The sequence below is a fragment of the Tamandua tetradactyla genome, chromosome 3 (assembly GCF_023851605.1).
Source record: "Tamandua tetradactyla isolate mTamTet1 chromosome 3, mTamTet1.pri, whole genome shotgun sequence".
NCBI lineage: Eukaryota > Metazoa > Chordata > Mammalia > Pilosa > Myrmecophagidae > Tamandua > Tamandua tetradactyla.
The window spans coordinates 141,562,463-141,581,021 of record NC_135329.1 but is presented as its reverse complement, the minus strand read 5'-3'; the positions used below and the strand labels follow the sequence as shown (position 1 = coordinate 141,581,021).

Genomic DNA, 18,559 nt, shown 5'->3' with positions numbered 1-18,559 from the left:
ATCAATACTAAGATTAGAGACTTTTCCTTTGCTGATAATCTTTTAGACCTAGACAGTTAGGCATTCCAATATTTTATTTTGCACAATATCCTTGCTCTTGATTATGTAAATATAGCTTGGAAAGAAAATTAGTAGCTGGTATCAAGAAAACTTTCTTAGCCATAACATGAAATTTTGTCTATAAACACAAAAATACAGTTTTGGTTTTTTTGAAGAGTAAAAGGATATTTACATAGTTGCAAATTTTTCAATACAAACTACTTACTAATTACAAAGGTAAAAATAGCTTTATAATAGAGAAATCTAGCAGACACAAGATTTAGCCAAATTATCAGATTAATATCATCAATAATGTGACAAATTTACAGGATGAGCCTCCTGATAAGATTTAGTGGCCGGGGGAAACCCACATTATTTCTGCCAATAGTTTATAACCTCAATCTAATCACAAGGAAATATCAGACAAAACCAAATTGAGGGATACCCTATAAAATAACTGGCTTGAACTCTAACAATGCCAATGCCATAAGACACACAAAAAAACACTCAGGAACTATTTCAGATTAAGGGAAATTAAAGAGATATGGCACTATAATATACAAACTCAGAGAACTGAAGTCAAGAGCACGGGTTATCAGTTGGGGCCTATTTAAAGGTTCCGAGATTAACGAATGAAGCTGATATGGATAGGATTAAGATAAATCAGAATTCAAGGTAAAGGATGATACAGTCTATATTTTAAAACTTCAACTCCTATGTGAGATCAAAGGAAGAGATGTTTATTTGGGGCAAATTTAGTATTTTTTGTATTGTATTATCTAATTTAACTTGTATGGTCAGTTCATTTGAACACCATACTTACATGGAATCTTGAAGAGGGAATGAGATCTTGTTGGTTTGTACAGGTTAGTGTGATACACCGATACATCTCAGAGTAATTTGGGCAGAGAATAAAAAAGTATTTGCAAAGTACCCTTGGGAGACTGGGGAGAAAGAAGGAAATATTAAACTTCCCCAACTAGGGAATTCGTTATATTCCCATAAGCAAGGAAACAACCAATTCAATAGGCTGAGCCTTCGATCTTGAGGCTTGCCCCTATGATACTTATTTCTGCATAAGAGAAGTTAAACTTACTTATTATTATGCCTAAGAGTCACTCCCAGAGAACCTCTTTTGTTGCTCAGATGTAGCCTCTCTCTCTAAACCAACTCAGTAGGTGAACCCATTGCTCTTCCCCCTACAAGAGAAATGATTCCCACAGATACAAATCTCCCAGGGAATGCGGGGCATGACTCCTGGGGATGAGCAAGGACAAGGCATCATGGGATTTAGAAAGTCATTTTGACCAAAAGGGGGAAGAGAAAAATGACACAAAACAACCTTTCAGTGGCTGAGAGATTTCAAACATAAACTAAAAACCTCTGAGAGAGTCAAGAGGTTTTTAGTTTATGGCTTATTGGAGTGGCTAGAGGGAAGCATCTGAAACTGAACTGTATTCCAGGAGCCTCAATTCTTGAAGACAATTTTATAACGATATAGATTTACAATCTGACTGTGTGATTGTGAAAACCTGTGGCTGATACTCCCTTTATCCAGTGCATGGTCATATGAGTTAAAAAAATTAAAAAATAATGAGGGGCGTGAGGGGTTAAAACAAATGGGGTAGACTGAAACAGTAGCGGTGAATGAGAGGGAGGGGTAAGGGGTATGGGATGTATGGATTTTTTTCTTTTTTCTTTTATTTAGTTTTCTGGAGTGATACAAATGCTCTAAAAATGATCATGGTGATAAATCTAAATGTAAAAATTGAAACCCAGACAAAAAACCATTTGGAGTTTATTATAGTATGTGGTATGACAAATGAATTCAATTTTAGTTGTTTCAATAAAGCTATCAAAATGTCTTGGTTTATGGTGTTTTTATTTTTTGTTATGCAAAAGATTTTTTAAATGTAGTCGATATTTATTAATCTTTTTAATTAATTCTGGATTTTAAATCATAGTTAGACCTTTCCCAATTCCTTGAAAATTTATAATTTAGGAAAGAGTCAAGCATTCATCCTGCCAAACTATATTTCAGAGTAACCAAATAGTTGATACAGGATAGTTTTTTTTAAAGAATTCCAGCTAATACATGAGAAGAATGATTTTTTTTTAATCACTATTTTGTATCATCTAATAACTCAAGTGAGAGCAGTAATCACCAGTGGCTGCTAAAACCATTATGTGAAAGGCTGATGAAGAACTTTATAATGGAGGGACCAAACTAAACTACCTGAATCCATGGACCAATTCTGCCCATGAAGAGGGACAGTCAGGCATTATGCACCTCCATTTGAATATTATATCTGTACAAAAACCTATGGGAATTTTAAAAGATTTTTCTCATTTACTAGGAATTTGTATGTAATTTTTACAGAGAGTATAATGGTAAACTGTTTCCTATTTGTATATTTGTGTTTCATAAGCAAAATGTTAAAAAAAATTCATGCATTCATAAAGATTTCTAATCCTATTTTTATACTTAATTATTTTTTCAAAAATAGTTTTAAGTGATTTTAATCTTTCAATAATACTTACTGTGAATTCATCTCTTCTATTAACCGAGTGAGTTTTCTCCAGGGATTATATTCTGAATCAATGCTATAAAGCCGCATGTGCAAGGCTAAAACATGGAACAACTGATCTAAATAAATTGGAGAAAAGACAATTAGAAAGTTTATACAATTCTTCCAGAATAAAATTCTGTCAAAATTTCTGGTTAATTCATAAAGAAATCTGCTTCCTATTCTTATAATTCACCAAGTTCAAGTATCAGCTACTTCATGTTCTCTCTTAAGGTAAACAATAAAATATGAAATATGTTCGCAAATAATGTTGACTAGAATCTGGTCTGTTGTCATGCTTACTCCTAATAGAGGAATGGTTTGTTTTCTGTATCTCCTGTCACAGACCTCAACCTTACTTTTCCTTGACTTCATGCTGCAGCCTTGCCAACTAGGAACATCTCTTTGTTCTGGTTTCCTCATCATAAAAATTTAGTGTTATCTTTAACACCCTACTGCCACAAAGAAATCCCAAGAAAGTGTTCACCTTATTTAAGCGATCTTTAGAAACATCAAATCATTAGCTATATTAGATTTATACAACAGATGATTTGTAATCAAATGGCAGGGCAAAAATCCTTCGTGAACATGAACTATCATCTCCACTGTAAGTCGACATTTCAATAACATTAGTTTTTTCTAAAACATGCAGTTTAAAACACAATTTTGAAAATCAGTAAATATTTGTTAAAGATCTATCTGCCTCATCAAGTAGAATTTTAAGCTGTCTGTAGAAGAAAACTTCAAATGTACAGCAATTCACACACTTAGCATAGAAATGATACTACACAAATTTAATATTTTAACTCTATAACTAAAAATGAATCCAGTACCCAGTTTTCAGATGAATTTAAGATATTCCTTTTTAAAAACAAAACAAAACAGCAATGTTGTCTATAACAGGTAATTTCTTAATTTTTGTTTTTTTAAAGCATTTTTAATATTTGTGAAATATTGCAACATGTCTATTTTAAAATATTTTTGGAGTAATATCCCTTATACTAGTTTTAGTATTACTGGGGGAAAACACAGTTAAGAGAGCATTGAAGAAATGACAAGGAAAAGACTAAACTTACAAACGTTGCATATATACTAATATTCAAATTCTAATCTACCTTTTTAATTTAATATTTTTTTGAGTGTCAGGAACCTAAGGATTCCATTCTTTTATTGACACCAATATAAATATCACAATTTTTATAATATTGCTCAAAAGGGAAGTTTTAGCAGAGTAATAACATGATGAAAGTTATAGCAACTTTCATTTTTATTCAATTATGTAGAAGGAGACTATTTTTACTATACCAATTCATAATTTACAATAAAAAGTGTTTTAAAATTAGAACTTAAAAGTGCTGAAAAGACTAAATTCTTCTAGCAGAAATGTAAGATTAACTTAAGTTATAAGGTGGTGAGTTTCACACTCTTTTTATATAATAGTTGTTAACTGAATCAAAGAGCTTCTTAATATCTCCTTTCAAGATGAAGGTCAATAATCCAAAAGTTAAACTGATTTAATTTAAAGCATGGAAGTTGGAATTTCACCAACCTATTTCACATTGAAACCATGACCTGAACAAAAATAATACTGCAGTCTACCTATTTTCCTAGCCCCTACCATAGTCAGAGAATTACAAGATGAAAGAAAAAAGTTTTTCCATCTTCTTATATTCCTTCATTCTAAAGACGATGAAATAGGCCCAGAGATGGGAATCGCCTTGCTTTGGACATCCTAATAGTTTTGGAAAGTTAAGAATAGAATTCAAGATTTGCTACTTCCTAGCTATTTCTATCATCCTACTTCTATTCGTAGTTTTTATGAATAAAAGAAGATAGTACAAAATCCCTTTTTAACACATACACAAACATTTTCATTCTTGTAAAAAATTGAGACTGTAACATGAGTCATCTTCCAAAGCTATTAATACAACATATCACAAGAGTCTTGGGTATTTGCTTTAACTCAGAACTGTTTATTGTAGATAGAGCATTTCCATTGAAGAATGACTAATCTAAATGAGGTATTCCTGTCCTAATGTGTTATACCTACCTTTCAAAAAAAAAAAAAAATCCCTGGAAACAGAATTAGCCAAATAACCATCATTACTTTTTACTATGTTTATACCATGTGTTTTCAAATTTTGGTCTGAGCTCTATTAACAAGAATGAAGTCTAATATTCATTTAACAGCTAAAATTACCCTTGAATCACAAAACATTTTTTGAAAAGTGATAGACACAGGATAAGAACCTACAATCATAATATGAAAACTAAAACTTAAGAAAAAAAGTATTAAATGCAAACTATGTACATATTTTAAAAATTCAAAAATCATCATATTGAGAAAGAATATTAAAACTTTGTGTAATAATAGCAAAAATGAATAGACACTAATTCTTTTTCTGGTATAACATATTTTAGAGTTTTAAAGTTTGATCTACATTTATAAAAAGGGTAGGAAATGAGAAACATTATAATTAGCTTATAGGTATGCATTTATAACTTATAGAAAGCACGGCTGTCTAGTCAGAGCCAGGAAGTCCCGAATTAGAACCCAAGCTTTGTACTAGCCATGTGTCCTGGGAACAAATTACCTAACCTTAGCTTTCTAATCTGTAAAATGGGGATAATACCACTTTTCTAGACTGCTAAATAGTAGGAATAGTTATAGTGATGGCATGTATCTGTGGTATATAGATAGGTGTGTTTACATACCTACAAATACATACATGGTCTGAGAATAAATTCCAAATACGAAATCAATTTAATAATTACAAGCTTGAGATTTTACAATTAAAATTAAGAGATTATTACACTAAAAATGTAAGATTTCCACATAAAACTACTCTACAAATTATCAACATATATCCTTAACTCTGTTCTGTCTTGTCCATTAACTCTGTGGTACTGCACTTCCCTGGTTCTCCCCTAGTTCCTTTTTAGTAATCATGTTCTCCTCTACTGGATCCTAAAAGTTGGTATTCTCCTGGGTTCATTTTTAGTCCTCTTCCCTCTTATTCTACACACACTACTTCACCTATGTCCACATATCTTTTTTACCAGATGTTTGTCATCTCAAAATCAATATATCCAAAACTAAATGTAATATAGCCCAGCCCTAATGTTCATTTCCTCTTATATTTGAGTGAATGATACCAATGCAAACATCCAAGGTAAAAATCTGATAGTCATCCTTTCCACATACTTGTACTCCATATGTAATTGATCACCAATCAATAATCCTACTGGTTCTGCCTCCTTTGATCCATCCTTTTCTTCTTCACCCCACTATGTTATTTCTTACTTGGATGGCTCAGCAGAATTCCCACTCAGCTCTGTGTCTTTTGTTTCACTCCCTTTCAATTCCTCTAAATAATATAGCAGTTTACATTATCTCATAATTGACTGGAGAATCACTGAAATAATAGAGGTCAAATTCCTTGATATTGTATATAAAGCATGGTCTAGCCCATGTCGTTTTCAGGCTTATTTCTTATTCTTCTTTCCTTCATCCCTTTCCCTTTCCAAATATTCTCCTCAATGTATTATGCTGTCTCATATTACCTCTGCATGATTTGTTCTCTCTGTCCACGACAGCACCTTCCTGTCCTCCAGGAAAATGAGATTCTTCAAGAGCCAGTTCAAGGGTCTCCTCTGGAAGGGTCTCTCTGATACCTCAGATAGTGTTCATCAATGCTTGCTTTGTGCACCCTTTAATTTTGAGTTAACTCTATTTTAGGACTTTTTATATCTCCCTGTAATTATTTTTCATGTTTTCTTCTATTAAATGGTGAGATCCCCCTGAGGAAAACAATTATGCCTTTTCTTTTTTGTACCTCATATGCGAGCACAGTGCTTGGCATGTATTAGGTATTCAGAAAGATAAAAAAGTATGGTAAATACTATATGAATAAATCTACAACCCCACAAAAATATGATATAAGCATGAAATTCATTACATTTTTATACTTTTCACTTTCTGTCATAATGACACACTGGCTCAGGAACCAAAAAGTAGGTCAGTTAATCAGCCCTAATTCATTGCCCCAAAAGAGAATGGCCTCTCAATTCTAACTACTAAAGCTGTACTTGACTCACTTGTTCCTATCATCTTCTTTCCTATTGACAATTCACCTGAGACAAAGAATTCTATTTTCTGTAATACCTAACCAAATTCTTGTCCACTGTGACAAGTCTATGGTAATAATGTGCTTAATCACAAGGCAGACATGTCATTACTAAAATTGAGAAAATAATACTGAAAGACTTGTTTGTCCTTAAAGCAACCTAAGATTTACATTTTTTGTTTGTTTGTTTGTTTTTTAGGTACCTGATCTGGGAATTGAACCCAGGTCTCCCACATGGAAGGCGAGAATTCAACCACTGAACCACCTAAGCACCTTAACCTAAGTTTAATTATGAAAACTCACAGCTAAAACAAAACAGTAAGATTTAACAATGCCTTCTATTTTTAGCAACATTATGATTAAAGTAAGATTACCAAAAAAATCCATAAAATAAAAACAGAACTTCAAATTTATGGTACAATTAAGAGTTTTACATATGTATATGTATACCACACACACACACAACACACATTTATTGATATACTAAAGAAACACTATTATGCCAACTTTTATGAACTCAGAAAAATCAAGAAAACTGAAGTCCAAAGTCATTATATGCTAAAATATTTCGAAAGCACTTTTGAAACCTACGTTCACTGAGCTCAGTACTAGTTTGAAAATTCTGTATTTCTGTCAATTATTTCCAAACATGTAAGAAACCTAAAGCTGATAAGTTACCTCTTACTCAAACTGGTCATAAGGCATGACATATTAAAGAGAAGAGTTATCCTAAAGAATTTATGAACTTATAAAAATCTTAAAAATTGCACACTGTTAAAATGTACATGAAGTAAGCTTAACTGGGTCTGCACTTCCACATCACTCAAGATTTCACTCACCAGTCTAATCATGAGCTAAATATTAGTAAAAGAAATCTCACCTAGTCAAAAGACTCTATGGGAAAAAAAACCTTAATTTCTCTGTAACTAAGTAACAAAAGTGAGGAAATGGTTCTGACCCACCTATGCTAAGATGAACATAGTAGGTGTGACTATACACCTCTTATAGTATAGCTAGTTTCCCTTGGTTCCTCTGTATACCCCTGAGAAATCAGCGTTGGAGAGATGGGAAAGGGGATCCTGAGTATGGTCTGGAAGCAGGTCTAAAAGGAAGGGAAGATCTGTAGCTCTGGTTCCCAAGAGATAGGAGGTTCATGCCATAGAATGAAAGAGAGCTGACTCATCTTTCCCATTTCATACCTAACCACTCTAGGAAAAGACACAGGGGAAAGTGGCAGTTATAACAGGAATTTTAAAGGTTAGGAAACAAGTAAGTAATTACATATAATTAACATAACATAATATTACATTATATACAAAATACTTAAGTTCGTATATCTAATACTATTTGATCAAATGTATTAGCCATGATAGTTTAGTCAGCACAGCTATCATCACCCATACTTAAACAATAAGGTAAAATGTTAGGTAACTTTCCTAGGATTCATCAGAAAACAAATAGGACTAGAACCCTGATTTTATAGCTCCAAACCAGTGTTCCTTCCAGCATAGTAATGTATTATTTAGTCTAAATGCATATATGAGTTCAGGATTAGAGTAGAGGAGCTCTGCTTACTTAGGAGATATTTCTCCCATTTGAGAAAGGGAAAATACAAATGAAAAGGCTGTCTTTTAGTACTTTTCAATACTCCACTCTGTGTTCCTCTCATGGCTCTTGGAGTTCTAAATTGTAACCAAGAAATTAGGATTTAAGGGATGATTTTGATTACTGAATCATTATATAGATATTCCTTTTTGCTTTCTGGTATATTGGAGTAGACAGAGGGAAACACCTGAACTCTCTAAATTTTAATCCAGTTGTCTTGATCACTGATAATGGTTGTATAGCCTTTACCTTCTGCCCCTGTGATTGTAAAAACTTTGTGACTAACCTTCATTTGTACCCATTTATTCAGTTTTTCACCTTTGGAGTCTTGTAATCACTAAAGACAGCCCCTAAAGCTTATTAATGAAGAGTCTTGGTCAGTCCAGAACTAACCCACCCCAAGTCCTAAGCTCTCTTGATCACTGAGACTGGATCTAACCAAAGTGGGCCCACCTGACACATGCAGTAGCTTAGACTTTAACCTACAAGTCACCTATATCTCATCATAATACTAAAAATCACACCCATTATCATATTAAGGCTGTCTTCTTCTTATATAATCTTGTGACTAAGCATGTTATCAATCTGCAAATGCTTAATAATTAGATCATCTTTCATTATACCATCTGAGGCCACTGTGCTCATTATCCTGAACCTGCTGTGTTGATTTGAAAGGATTTATATAACCTAGAAAAGCCATGTTTTAATCCTAATCAATCTTGTGGGAGCAATCGTTTCTTCTAATCCCTATTCAGTATTATATATTGGAAACTTGATTGGGTTATCTCCACAGAGATGTGACTCAATTAATTGTAGGTATTAAACTTGATCAGATGGAGAAGTATCTCTACCCATTCTACACAGGTCTTGATTCGTTTACTGGGATCCTGTAAAAGAGGAGACACTTTTTGGAGAGAATGCCTTTTGACAACGATGAGAAAGGCATAGCAGAGCCAAGCAGAGCCATGAAGCCAAGATAACCACAGAGACCAGCAACCTCTGGAGATTCTGAGAGAGCAGAGAAGGATGAGAAGATGATGAGAGCCACAAAGCAGAGTCCACCAGCCAGCGACCTTTGGAGATGAACAAGAATGCCCCTGGGGGAGCTTCATGAAGACAGAGAAATGGAGAGGAAACTAGCAGACAATGCTGTTTTCACCATGTGCCTTTCCAGATGAGAGAGAAACCCTGACTGGGTTCGCCACGTGCCTTTCCACTTGAGAAAGTGACCCTGAACTTCTTCAGCCTTCTTGAATCAAGGTATCTTTTCCTGGATGCCTTAGATTGGGCATTTCTGTAGACTTGCTTTAATTGGGACATTTTCATGGCCTTAGAACTGTAAACTAGCAACTTATTACATTCCCCTTTTTAAAAGCCATTCCATTTCTGGTATAATGCATTCTGGCAGCTAGCAAACTAGAATACCCGCCCATCTTTTCTCTAACAAAACTATCAGAATTACTGCAGTTAGGGGAGACCATTGATACACCATCTGCTACACACCTAATAATAAACTTTTTTTCTCTTTGAAACCCCAGTGTCTCAGGAATTGGTCATTTGATTGCATTGGGCAAAAGAATCCACCACCTTTGTCCGGTATACTATACCTCCATTCCCAAGTAAAATATGCCATTGTCCTCCAGTTACCTCAAGTAACACAAGTACTAGCATTAGTTTCATTGAACTGTTCTCCTCTTCACTTTATGGCTTAAATGACCAGCAGCATTCCCTGTCACTTTTACAACAAAGTGTGAGATGATGAGGGAGGGGGACAAAGGAGAAGGCACAATTCTGCTTGCTCATATAAACAGTCCCAGGAAGGCAAAAAGAAAACCAGTTCTTAAGAGTCCCAATTTCCTCTTTACCAAAGGGGACACATTCCATGAATTCAGGTTTTATTTGAACACCACATTTAAAACTAAGGGAGGCTGGGTCCATTTCCACCGCAGAGGAAAGAAGCTGCCTGGCTCTAAGCCAAGCAAGATTGCAGGAACCCTAGAAAACTATTAGCTGTGGTACTTAGCTCCTGGATAACCAAAATCATAAATGCAGTAAGACCCAACTGCCTGGTCACAAATCTGTACACCTTCAGAAAGACTCTAAAGAATGATTAAAGCCACTCCTTTAACTCAAGTTTTCATGTCACATCCTTACTCCTTTAGTCCAGGCCTCCCTAAATTCACAATCTATTTTCTTTTCAATAGATAAGCTATATGAGTCTCTAGGGGAGCAAATTCCATTTATCTTCCTAACCTCATCTCCTAACAGGTTAAGAGACTGTTAAGTGCTAAACAAGTGAGCTAAAACTTAACTGTTGTCTTGCTTCTAGTCTCCTTACCACACTCCCAACTTGCTAATGACAGTATTATAGTTACTAGTGGAAATACTAATTTGAAGATTTACATATTACTTGAATAGATATTATAAAATTAAATTCCTATAGTAATTATTTAGGTCGGGTATGGTAAGGAACAGAATCTATAACTTCCCCAAAACAGCTGCCTACAGAAAAGAATAAAGTTTCAAACTCGTTTGTCTGAAATCTCATATATTACATTGCCTCTTAATATCAAATCATTTAAAAATATTTATGAAATCTCTCAGTTTCTTATAGCAAAAAGTGTTCCTTATAGTGAAAGTGACCGAGCAGAAAGTACATGATGAGGATGGTAGGTTACGAGATGCCTGAGCTGGATGAGACAGACTAGGTGACTTCTTCTTAAATAATATTTATCTCTGATTTTATCATCTATTTCATCAACAGTTTCTACCTTATTTTCTACTTACGCATTAAAGCAAAGAGCAAAATAAAACATAAAAGCAGTAAAAAAGCAAAATCCTCTGAATTTTGAAGTATCAAAAGAAAACAAATATCCCGCCAAAAAAAACCTTGTTATAGTGTATATGACTATACCTTATGTATAATTCTAAAAGTTCCTACAGTGTAGCTTTCTACTCCACATATTTAACGTTTATATTGAATATTAATGATACTAATTAACAGAAAGAAAAAAAAAAACCAGATTTACAAGCAACAAAGTTAACCACAATGAACATTTTGTAGGACAGAGACAATCAAGTCAAACCTACTAATTATAGAGATTAAGACACTAAAGCCAAAAACTTTAAATACCTTGCCTAGACACATGGCAGATCCTGTCTTTTTGAATCAACACAGTGATATAAACATCCCTTACGGTGGGCAACGGTGGCACAGTGGCAGAGTTCTTGCCTGCCATGTTGGAGACCTGGGTTTGATTCCCAGTGCCTGCCCATGCCAAATATATATATAAATATTCCTTTAAAATAGCCTACCCACAGATTTAGCAAAGAAAATGACTAATTCTACTTTCTTTGAACTCTGGAGGACATTAGAGACTAGAGAAGAATTCTACAAACAGTGAATCAAAGAAACGGAAAAATCTCGGTTAGAAAAAGTACATCCCAGACTGCCAAACAGTCTCAATTCCTTTCCCCATTACTTGGTCCTATGTGGCTCAGGAGCTAAAGGCAGCCTGGCCCCAGGTCACCACAGACAGAAAGTGTGGACCAAATTACAGCAGTATGTAGAACTCACACATATCCAGGCAAGGGACCTAAGTCCACAGAGATCCAAGACAGAACTTAAGCCACTGAGGAATGCTACATACAAAAGGGACTTCAGGGGAGAAAAGAAAAGAAAAAAAAAAAGAGAGAGAGACTACCATAGAAAAGCTGGTAAGAACTGCTGTGGCCACTTCAGCTTCAGTTGGCTGGAACACCTAAAGGCAAATCAGACTTTTCTGAAATGACCCTCTTTCTGGATTGACCCCATTTCACTATTCAGGGTAGAAAACCCTAATGGAGAAGAAACTGGAGGCAGGAATGCCTCACGGGGATAAAAGGGGGGGGGGAGGGTAATTAAACTGAACTACTATAAGACAGGATGGTCCTAGAACTGAAAAGTGTAAGGAAAATGGGGCACTGAGAGAAGGATACAATTTAAATCACTCATAAAATCTGGGTAGAAAAGAGTACACAAAACAAACAGAACAGATCAAGATTCCCAAAGAAGGAATAGAGAAAAGGAGGCTCTCTCCTGGAAGTGAAACAATTGCACAAAAAGTTCAATCTTAAAAACTGCACCATAAGGGCAGTGCGACAGTGGCTCAGTGGCAGAATTCCTGCCTGCCATGCCAGAGACCCGGGTTCAATTCCTGATGCCTGTCCATGCAAAAAAAAAAAAAACATTTGCACCTCATATTGAGGGCAAGAACCAGATGAACAAGAACTGAGGAAATGTGAACAGTTCAAGACAAGCTATTCTAAAGGTCTAGAGTAAGTTATATCAAGAGTCAAAGAAAAGGGCGGGCCGCGGTGGCTCAGCGGGCAAAGTGCTTGCCTGCTATGCCGGAGGACCTCGGTTCGATTCCCGGCCCCAGCCCATGTAACAAAAAACGGAAAAACAAAATACAATAAAAAACAAGAAAATGTTTAAAGATGTTTCCCTTTCTTCCTTCCTTCCTTCCTTCTCTCTGTCTTTCCTTTAAAAAAAAAAAAAAAAAAAAAGAGTCAAAGAAAAGCCTTAACACAAAGCCAACGAACAATAAAATCCAAAACAAGCAGGAGAAACAGAACTTTAGAGTTAACCTATAAAGAGAATCAAATGCTTAGACATCAGCAAAAACTCACAAGCCACAGTAAGAAACAGGAAGATATGGCTCAGACATAGGAACAAATTAAATCTTCAAAGGAGACTAAGAAGTTAGAACAACTAATTAAAAATGTTCAAACAAATGTCCTAAATCAATTCAAAGACAAGAATGAAAATAAGCATAAAGAATAAAGGATATTAAGGGGACGATGTGTGAACATAAAGAAGAACTTGAAAACATATTAAAAGACACTGAGAAATTACGAGGCTGAAAGGCACAATAGTAGGGATTAAAAATATACATATAACAACAGATATGAAGAGGCAGAAGAAACAACCACTGAGTTGGAACACAAATCATACAGTCAGAAGAATAGATAGAGAAAAGAACAGAAAAAAATGGAGCACTGTCTCAGGGATCTGAGTGACAGCATGTACATGTCATGGGTATCCCAAAAGGAGAAGAGAAGGAAAAGGCCCAGAAAGTATATTCAAGGAAACAATAGCCAAAAACTTCCCAACTCTTAAGAAAGACATAAATATGGGTGTCCAAGAATCACAACATATTCCAAACAGAATAAACCTAACAGACCTATTCTAAGACACATACTAATCAGAGTGTCAAATACTAAAGATAAAGGGAGAATTCTGAAAGCAACAAAGGATCCTCAATAAGACTAAGTCCCAATTTCTCATCAGAAATCATGGAGACAAGAAGGCAGTGGTATTATATTTAAGGTACTCAAAGATACATTTAAGGTACTAGAAGAGAAAAAAAAAACTACCAGCCAGAAATTCTTTATCAGGCAAAACTTTAAAAGTGAGACAGAGTTTAAAGTATTCACAGATAAACAGAAACTGAGAAAGTTCATCAGTAAGACACCTGCATTACAAGAAGGTAGTTCTGCAGGTTAAAAGGAAATGACAGGAGAGAGTGGCTTGGAGTAGTGTGAAGAAATGAAGATCATCAGTAAGGATAACTGAAAGGGTAAATGAAAGATTCAGTAGTACCAAATTCTCAATATATGACTTAACTATTTGATTCCTATAACAATTAGAATACAAGAAAAAGAGATATTTCCTGATAATGGACGTGAAAATATAAATTGGTAAAGTGGACAAAAACAATTAAAGAGGGGAAACAGAAGGTTATGGGGAGCAGAAAACTGCTATTGAAGCCAAGTTATTACCTTTTCAAATTAGTAGCTTATACATGCAGATCATGTAATAAAAACCCAAGGGTAACAAAATAAAGTATTTAAAAATACACAGAAATGGAAATGAGAAAGGGATCAGATACATCACAAAAGATCAACTATACAGAAAAGGAGGTTGCAATAAGGGAAAAGAGAAACAAAAAAGATTTGAAATATAAAAACCAAAGGACAAAATGGCTGAAGTAAGTACTGCCTTTATGGTAAGAACACAATGTTAACGGACTCAACTCCCCAATCAAAAGAAACAGGTTACCAGAATGGATGAAAAAAGAATGATCCAACTATATCTTTTTTTTACAAAAGACTCACTTAGATCCAATGACTCAAACAGTCTGGAAGTGAAAGAATGGAAAAAGATATTCCATGCGAATAGTAACTAAAAAAGAGCTGAACAGCTATAGTAAAATCAGATAAAATAGTCTTTAAGTCAAAAGCTATTATAAGATAAAAAAGAAGAATACCATATATTAATAAAAGGCAAGTCACCAAGAAGAAATAACAATCACAAATATTTATCACCTAACCACAGCACCTCAAAACACATGATGAAAAACTGAAGAGGGAAACAGACACCTCTATAGTAATAATTGGAGACTTCAACACACCACTCTCATCTACAGATAGAACACCTAGACGGAAGGTCAATAAGGAAACAGAGAACTTAAAGATACGATAAATGAACTAGACCTAACAGATATTTACAGAACACTGCACCCAAAAAAGGCAGGATATATATTCTTCTCAAGTGAGCATGGATCATTCTTCAGGATAACCCACATTTTGGGTCACAAAACAAGTTAACTGAGCTGGAACACAAACCGTACAGTCAGAAGAACAGATAGAGAAAAGAACAGAAAAAAAGGAGCACTGTCTCAGGGATCTGAGTGACAGCACGTACATGTCATGGGTATCCCAAAAGGAGAAGAGAAGAAAAAGTATATTCAAGGAAATAATAGCCACAGTGAACTCATACAAAGCATTGTCACTGACCATAATGGAATGAAGCTGAAATTCCAGGAAGAGAACTGGAAAATCCACAAATATACTGGAAATTAAATAGTACTCTCTTAAACAATCAATGGGTCAAAAAAGAAATTGCAAGGGAAATCAGTAAATATATTGAGACAAGAAGAAATGACAACACAACATTACAAAACTTATGGGATGCAATGAAGGCAGTGCTGAGAGGGAAATATACAGTCCTAAAAGCTTACATTATGAAAGAAAAAAAGAGCTAAAATCAAAGCCCTAACTGCACACATGGAGGATCTAGAAAAAAAAAAAAGACCAATTAGTGAAAAAGCAAGCTGAAGGAAAGAAAGATTAGAACAGAAATAAATCGAAAAAAAAAAAATAGAGAGAATTAACAAAAACAAAAGATTAATAAAACTGGCAAATCCTTAGCTAACCTGATAAAGATAAAAAGAGAGAAGAAACAAATAAACAAATTAGAAATGAAAGGGAGGACAAACTTGTGATTCCAAGAAATAAAAAGAGATCTTAAGAGGGGACTATGAACAACGGGCAACAACCCAGATGAAATGGACAAATTCCTAGAAACACACAAACAACCTACACTGACTCTACAGAAACAGAAAACCCCAACAGACCAATTACAAGCAAAAAGATGGAATCAGTCATCAAAAACTTCCCAACAAAGAAAATCTCAGGACTATATGGCTCACAGGGGAATTCTACCAATCATTCCAAGAATTAATACTAATCCTGATCAAACTCTTCCAAAATTTAAGAGAAGGGAACTACCTAACCCATTCTATGAAGCCAACATCATCCCATTACCAAAGCCAGATAAAGATATGATAAGAAAAGAAAATTACAGACCAATTTATCTTACGGATATAGGTGCAACAATCCTCAGCAAAACACTTGCAAAATGAATCAAACAGCACGTCAAAAATAATTTTATGCCATGATTGAGTTTTATCTCAGGTATGCAATGATAGTTCAACACAGGAAAATTTAACACACAATCATCTCAATTGATGCAGAAAAGGCATCTGACAAAATTCAGCATCCTTTCTTGATAAAAATACATAGAAAAATAAAAATAGAAGGAAACTTCCTCAACACAATAAAGGGTATATGTGAAAAACCCACAACGAACATCAAACTCATTGGTGAAAGACAATGTTTTTCCTCTAAGATCTAGAACAAGACAAGGATGCTTACTGTTACCATGGTTATTCAACACAGTACTGGAAGTTTTAGCCAGAGCAATTAGGCAAGAAAAGAAATAAAAGGCACCCAGATTGAATGGGAAGAAGTACAACTTTCCCTATTTTCAGAGGGAAAAGAATATATATGATCCTATATACTGAAAATTCCACAACACACACAAAAAAGCTTCTAGAGCTAATAAGTGAATTTATCGAAGTGGTGGGATACAAGATCAACACCCCAAAATTAGTAAGTGTTTCTATACACAGCAATGAACAACTGGAAGAGGACATCAAGAAAATAATTACATTTACAATAGCAATTAAAAGAATGAAATATCTAGAATAAATTTATCCAAGGATGTAAAGGACCTATACAGATAAAACTACAAAACATTGCTAAAATAAATCAAAGAAGATTTAAATAAATGGAAGAACATTTGTGTTCATGGACTGGAAGACTAAAAAATATCATTAAGACTTTAATCCCACCCAAAATAATTTACAGATCCAACACAATCCAAATCAAAATTTCAACAGCCTATCCTGCAGAAATGAAATGCCAATTTTCATATTTATATGGAAGGGTAAGAGGCCCCAAATAACCAAAAACATCTTGAAAAAGAAGAACAAAATTGGAGGGCTAACACTTTCTGACTTTAAAGCATATTACAAAGCTACAATAATCAAAATGGCATGGTATTGGCACAAAGATAGATATATCAACCAATGGAATCAAACTGAGAGTAAAGAAATAGGCCCTTACACCTAAGATCAACTGATTTTTGATAAGGCTGCCAAGCACACAACTGGGAAAGAATAGCCTCTTCAACAAATGGTGCTGGGAGAACTGGATAGCCAAACCCCCCCAAAAATGAAAGAAGAGCGCTATATCACACTATATATAAAATTAACTTAAAAATGGACCAAAGACCTAAATATAAAAGCAAGGACTATAAAACTCCTAGAAGAAAATGTAGAGAAGCATCTTCAGGATCTTGTGATAGGCAATGTTTTCTTAGACTTTATACCTATATCAGTCAGGGTTCTCTAGAGAAACAGAACTAATAGGAGATGTCTGTAAATATGAGATTTATAAAAGTATTTCATGCAACCATGAACAAGATTTCAAAATCTGTAGGGCAAGCCGCAAGGCTGGCAACTCCGATGAAGGTGCTTGATAAACTCCACAGCAGAGGCTAGTTGGTTGAATAAATGAAAATTCTCTCTTCTCCCTTAAAAGTCTTCAATTGATTGGATTCTCTCTTTGGAGAAGAGACACCCCTAGCTAACTGTAGATGTAAACAGCCACATATGCAATCAACTGTCTGATGATTTAATAAATCAGTCTTCTGGTTTATTAACCAGCCACGAAATATCCTTGCAGTAATGGTTAGGCCATTACTGCCTGACCAGAAAGCTGGGCACCATCAATCACTTGGCCAATTTACAACCTGAACCTTAACTATAACAATATCCAAAGCAAAGGCATGAAAGAAACAATAGATGGGATCTCCTCAGAATTAAAAACGTTTGTGCATCAAAGGGCTTTGCCATGAAAGTGCAGAGACAACCTTATTTAATGGAACAAAATATTTGGAAACCACAGATTCAATAAAGGTTTAAAATCGAGAATATATAAAGAAATCCTATGATTCAATAATAAAAAGACAAACAACCCAATTTTAAAATGTGATGTGAGAAAGGACTCCCAGGGATGAATTCAGACCTGGCACCGTGGGACCAACAATTATATCCTAACCAAATGGGGAAAAGAAGTGTAATTAATAAAGGATCAGTGGCAGAGAGAGTTCAAACAGAGTCAAGAGGCTACTCTGGAGGTTGCTCTTATGCAAGCTTCAGTTAGACCTTACTACCTATGATAACCTGCCAACCCCCAACCAGGACCATTCCAGCCAATCCTAAAGAACACCTAGGGCAATTTATAAGATTCCACAAGGGTTCCATGCACTAGAGTAACTTTCCAAAAACCTACAATCTCCAGATCAGTCCCTGGACCAGATAAGTCCTGAAACCTAGCCCACGCTCTCCAGAACATCAGATAGTTTCATCTCCCAACCCCATATTAGTAACAGACCGTTCCAATATCAAAATTTTAGAATTGCCATAGCCCAAAGAACCCCAATGAGATGTATGGAAAGATGAAAGGTGATGGTGGAATTATATGTAGAAG

At 34.9% G+C, this 18,559-nt stretch overlaps 1 protein-coding gene across 7 annotated transcripts in view; it reads right to left on the bottom strand.

Annotated features, from left to right (window-relative positions):
• The window catches only part of UBR3 (ubiquitin protein ligase E3 component n-recognin 3), a 296,599-nt gene that overhangs the window by 62,838 nt on the left and 215,202 nt on the right, over positions 1-18,559 (bottom strand). For all 7 annotated transcript variants that reach the window (XM_077154105.1, XM_077154106.1, XM_077154107.1 and 4 more), the window contains one exon: positions 2,581-2,686. In XM_077154105.1, coding sequence (XP_077010220.1) covers positions 2,581-2,686 — 106 coding nt within the window. The remainder of the gene's footprint in view (positions 1-2,580; positions 2,687-18,559) is intronic.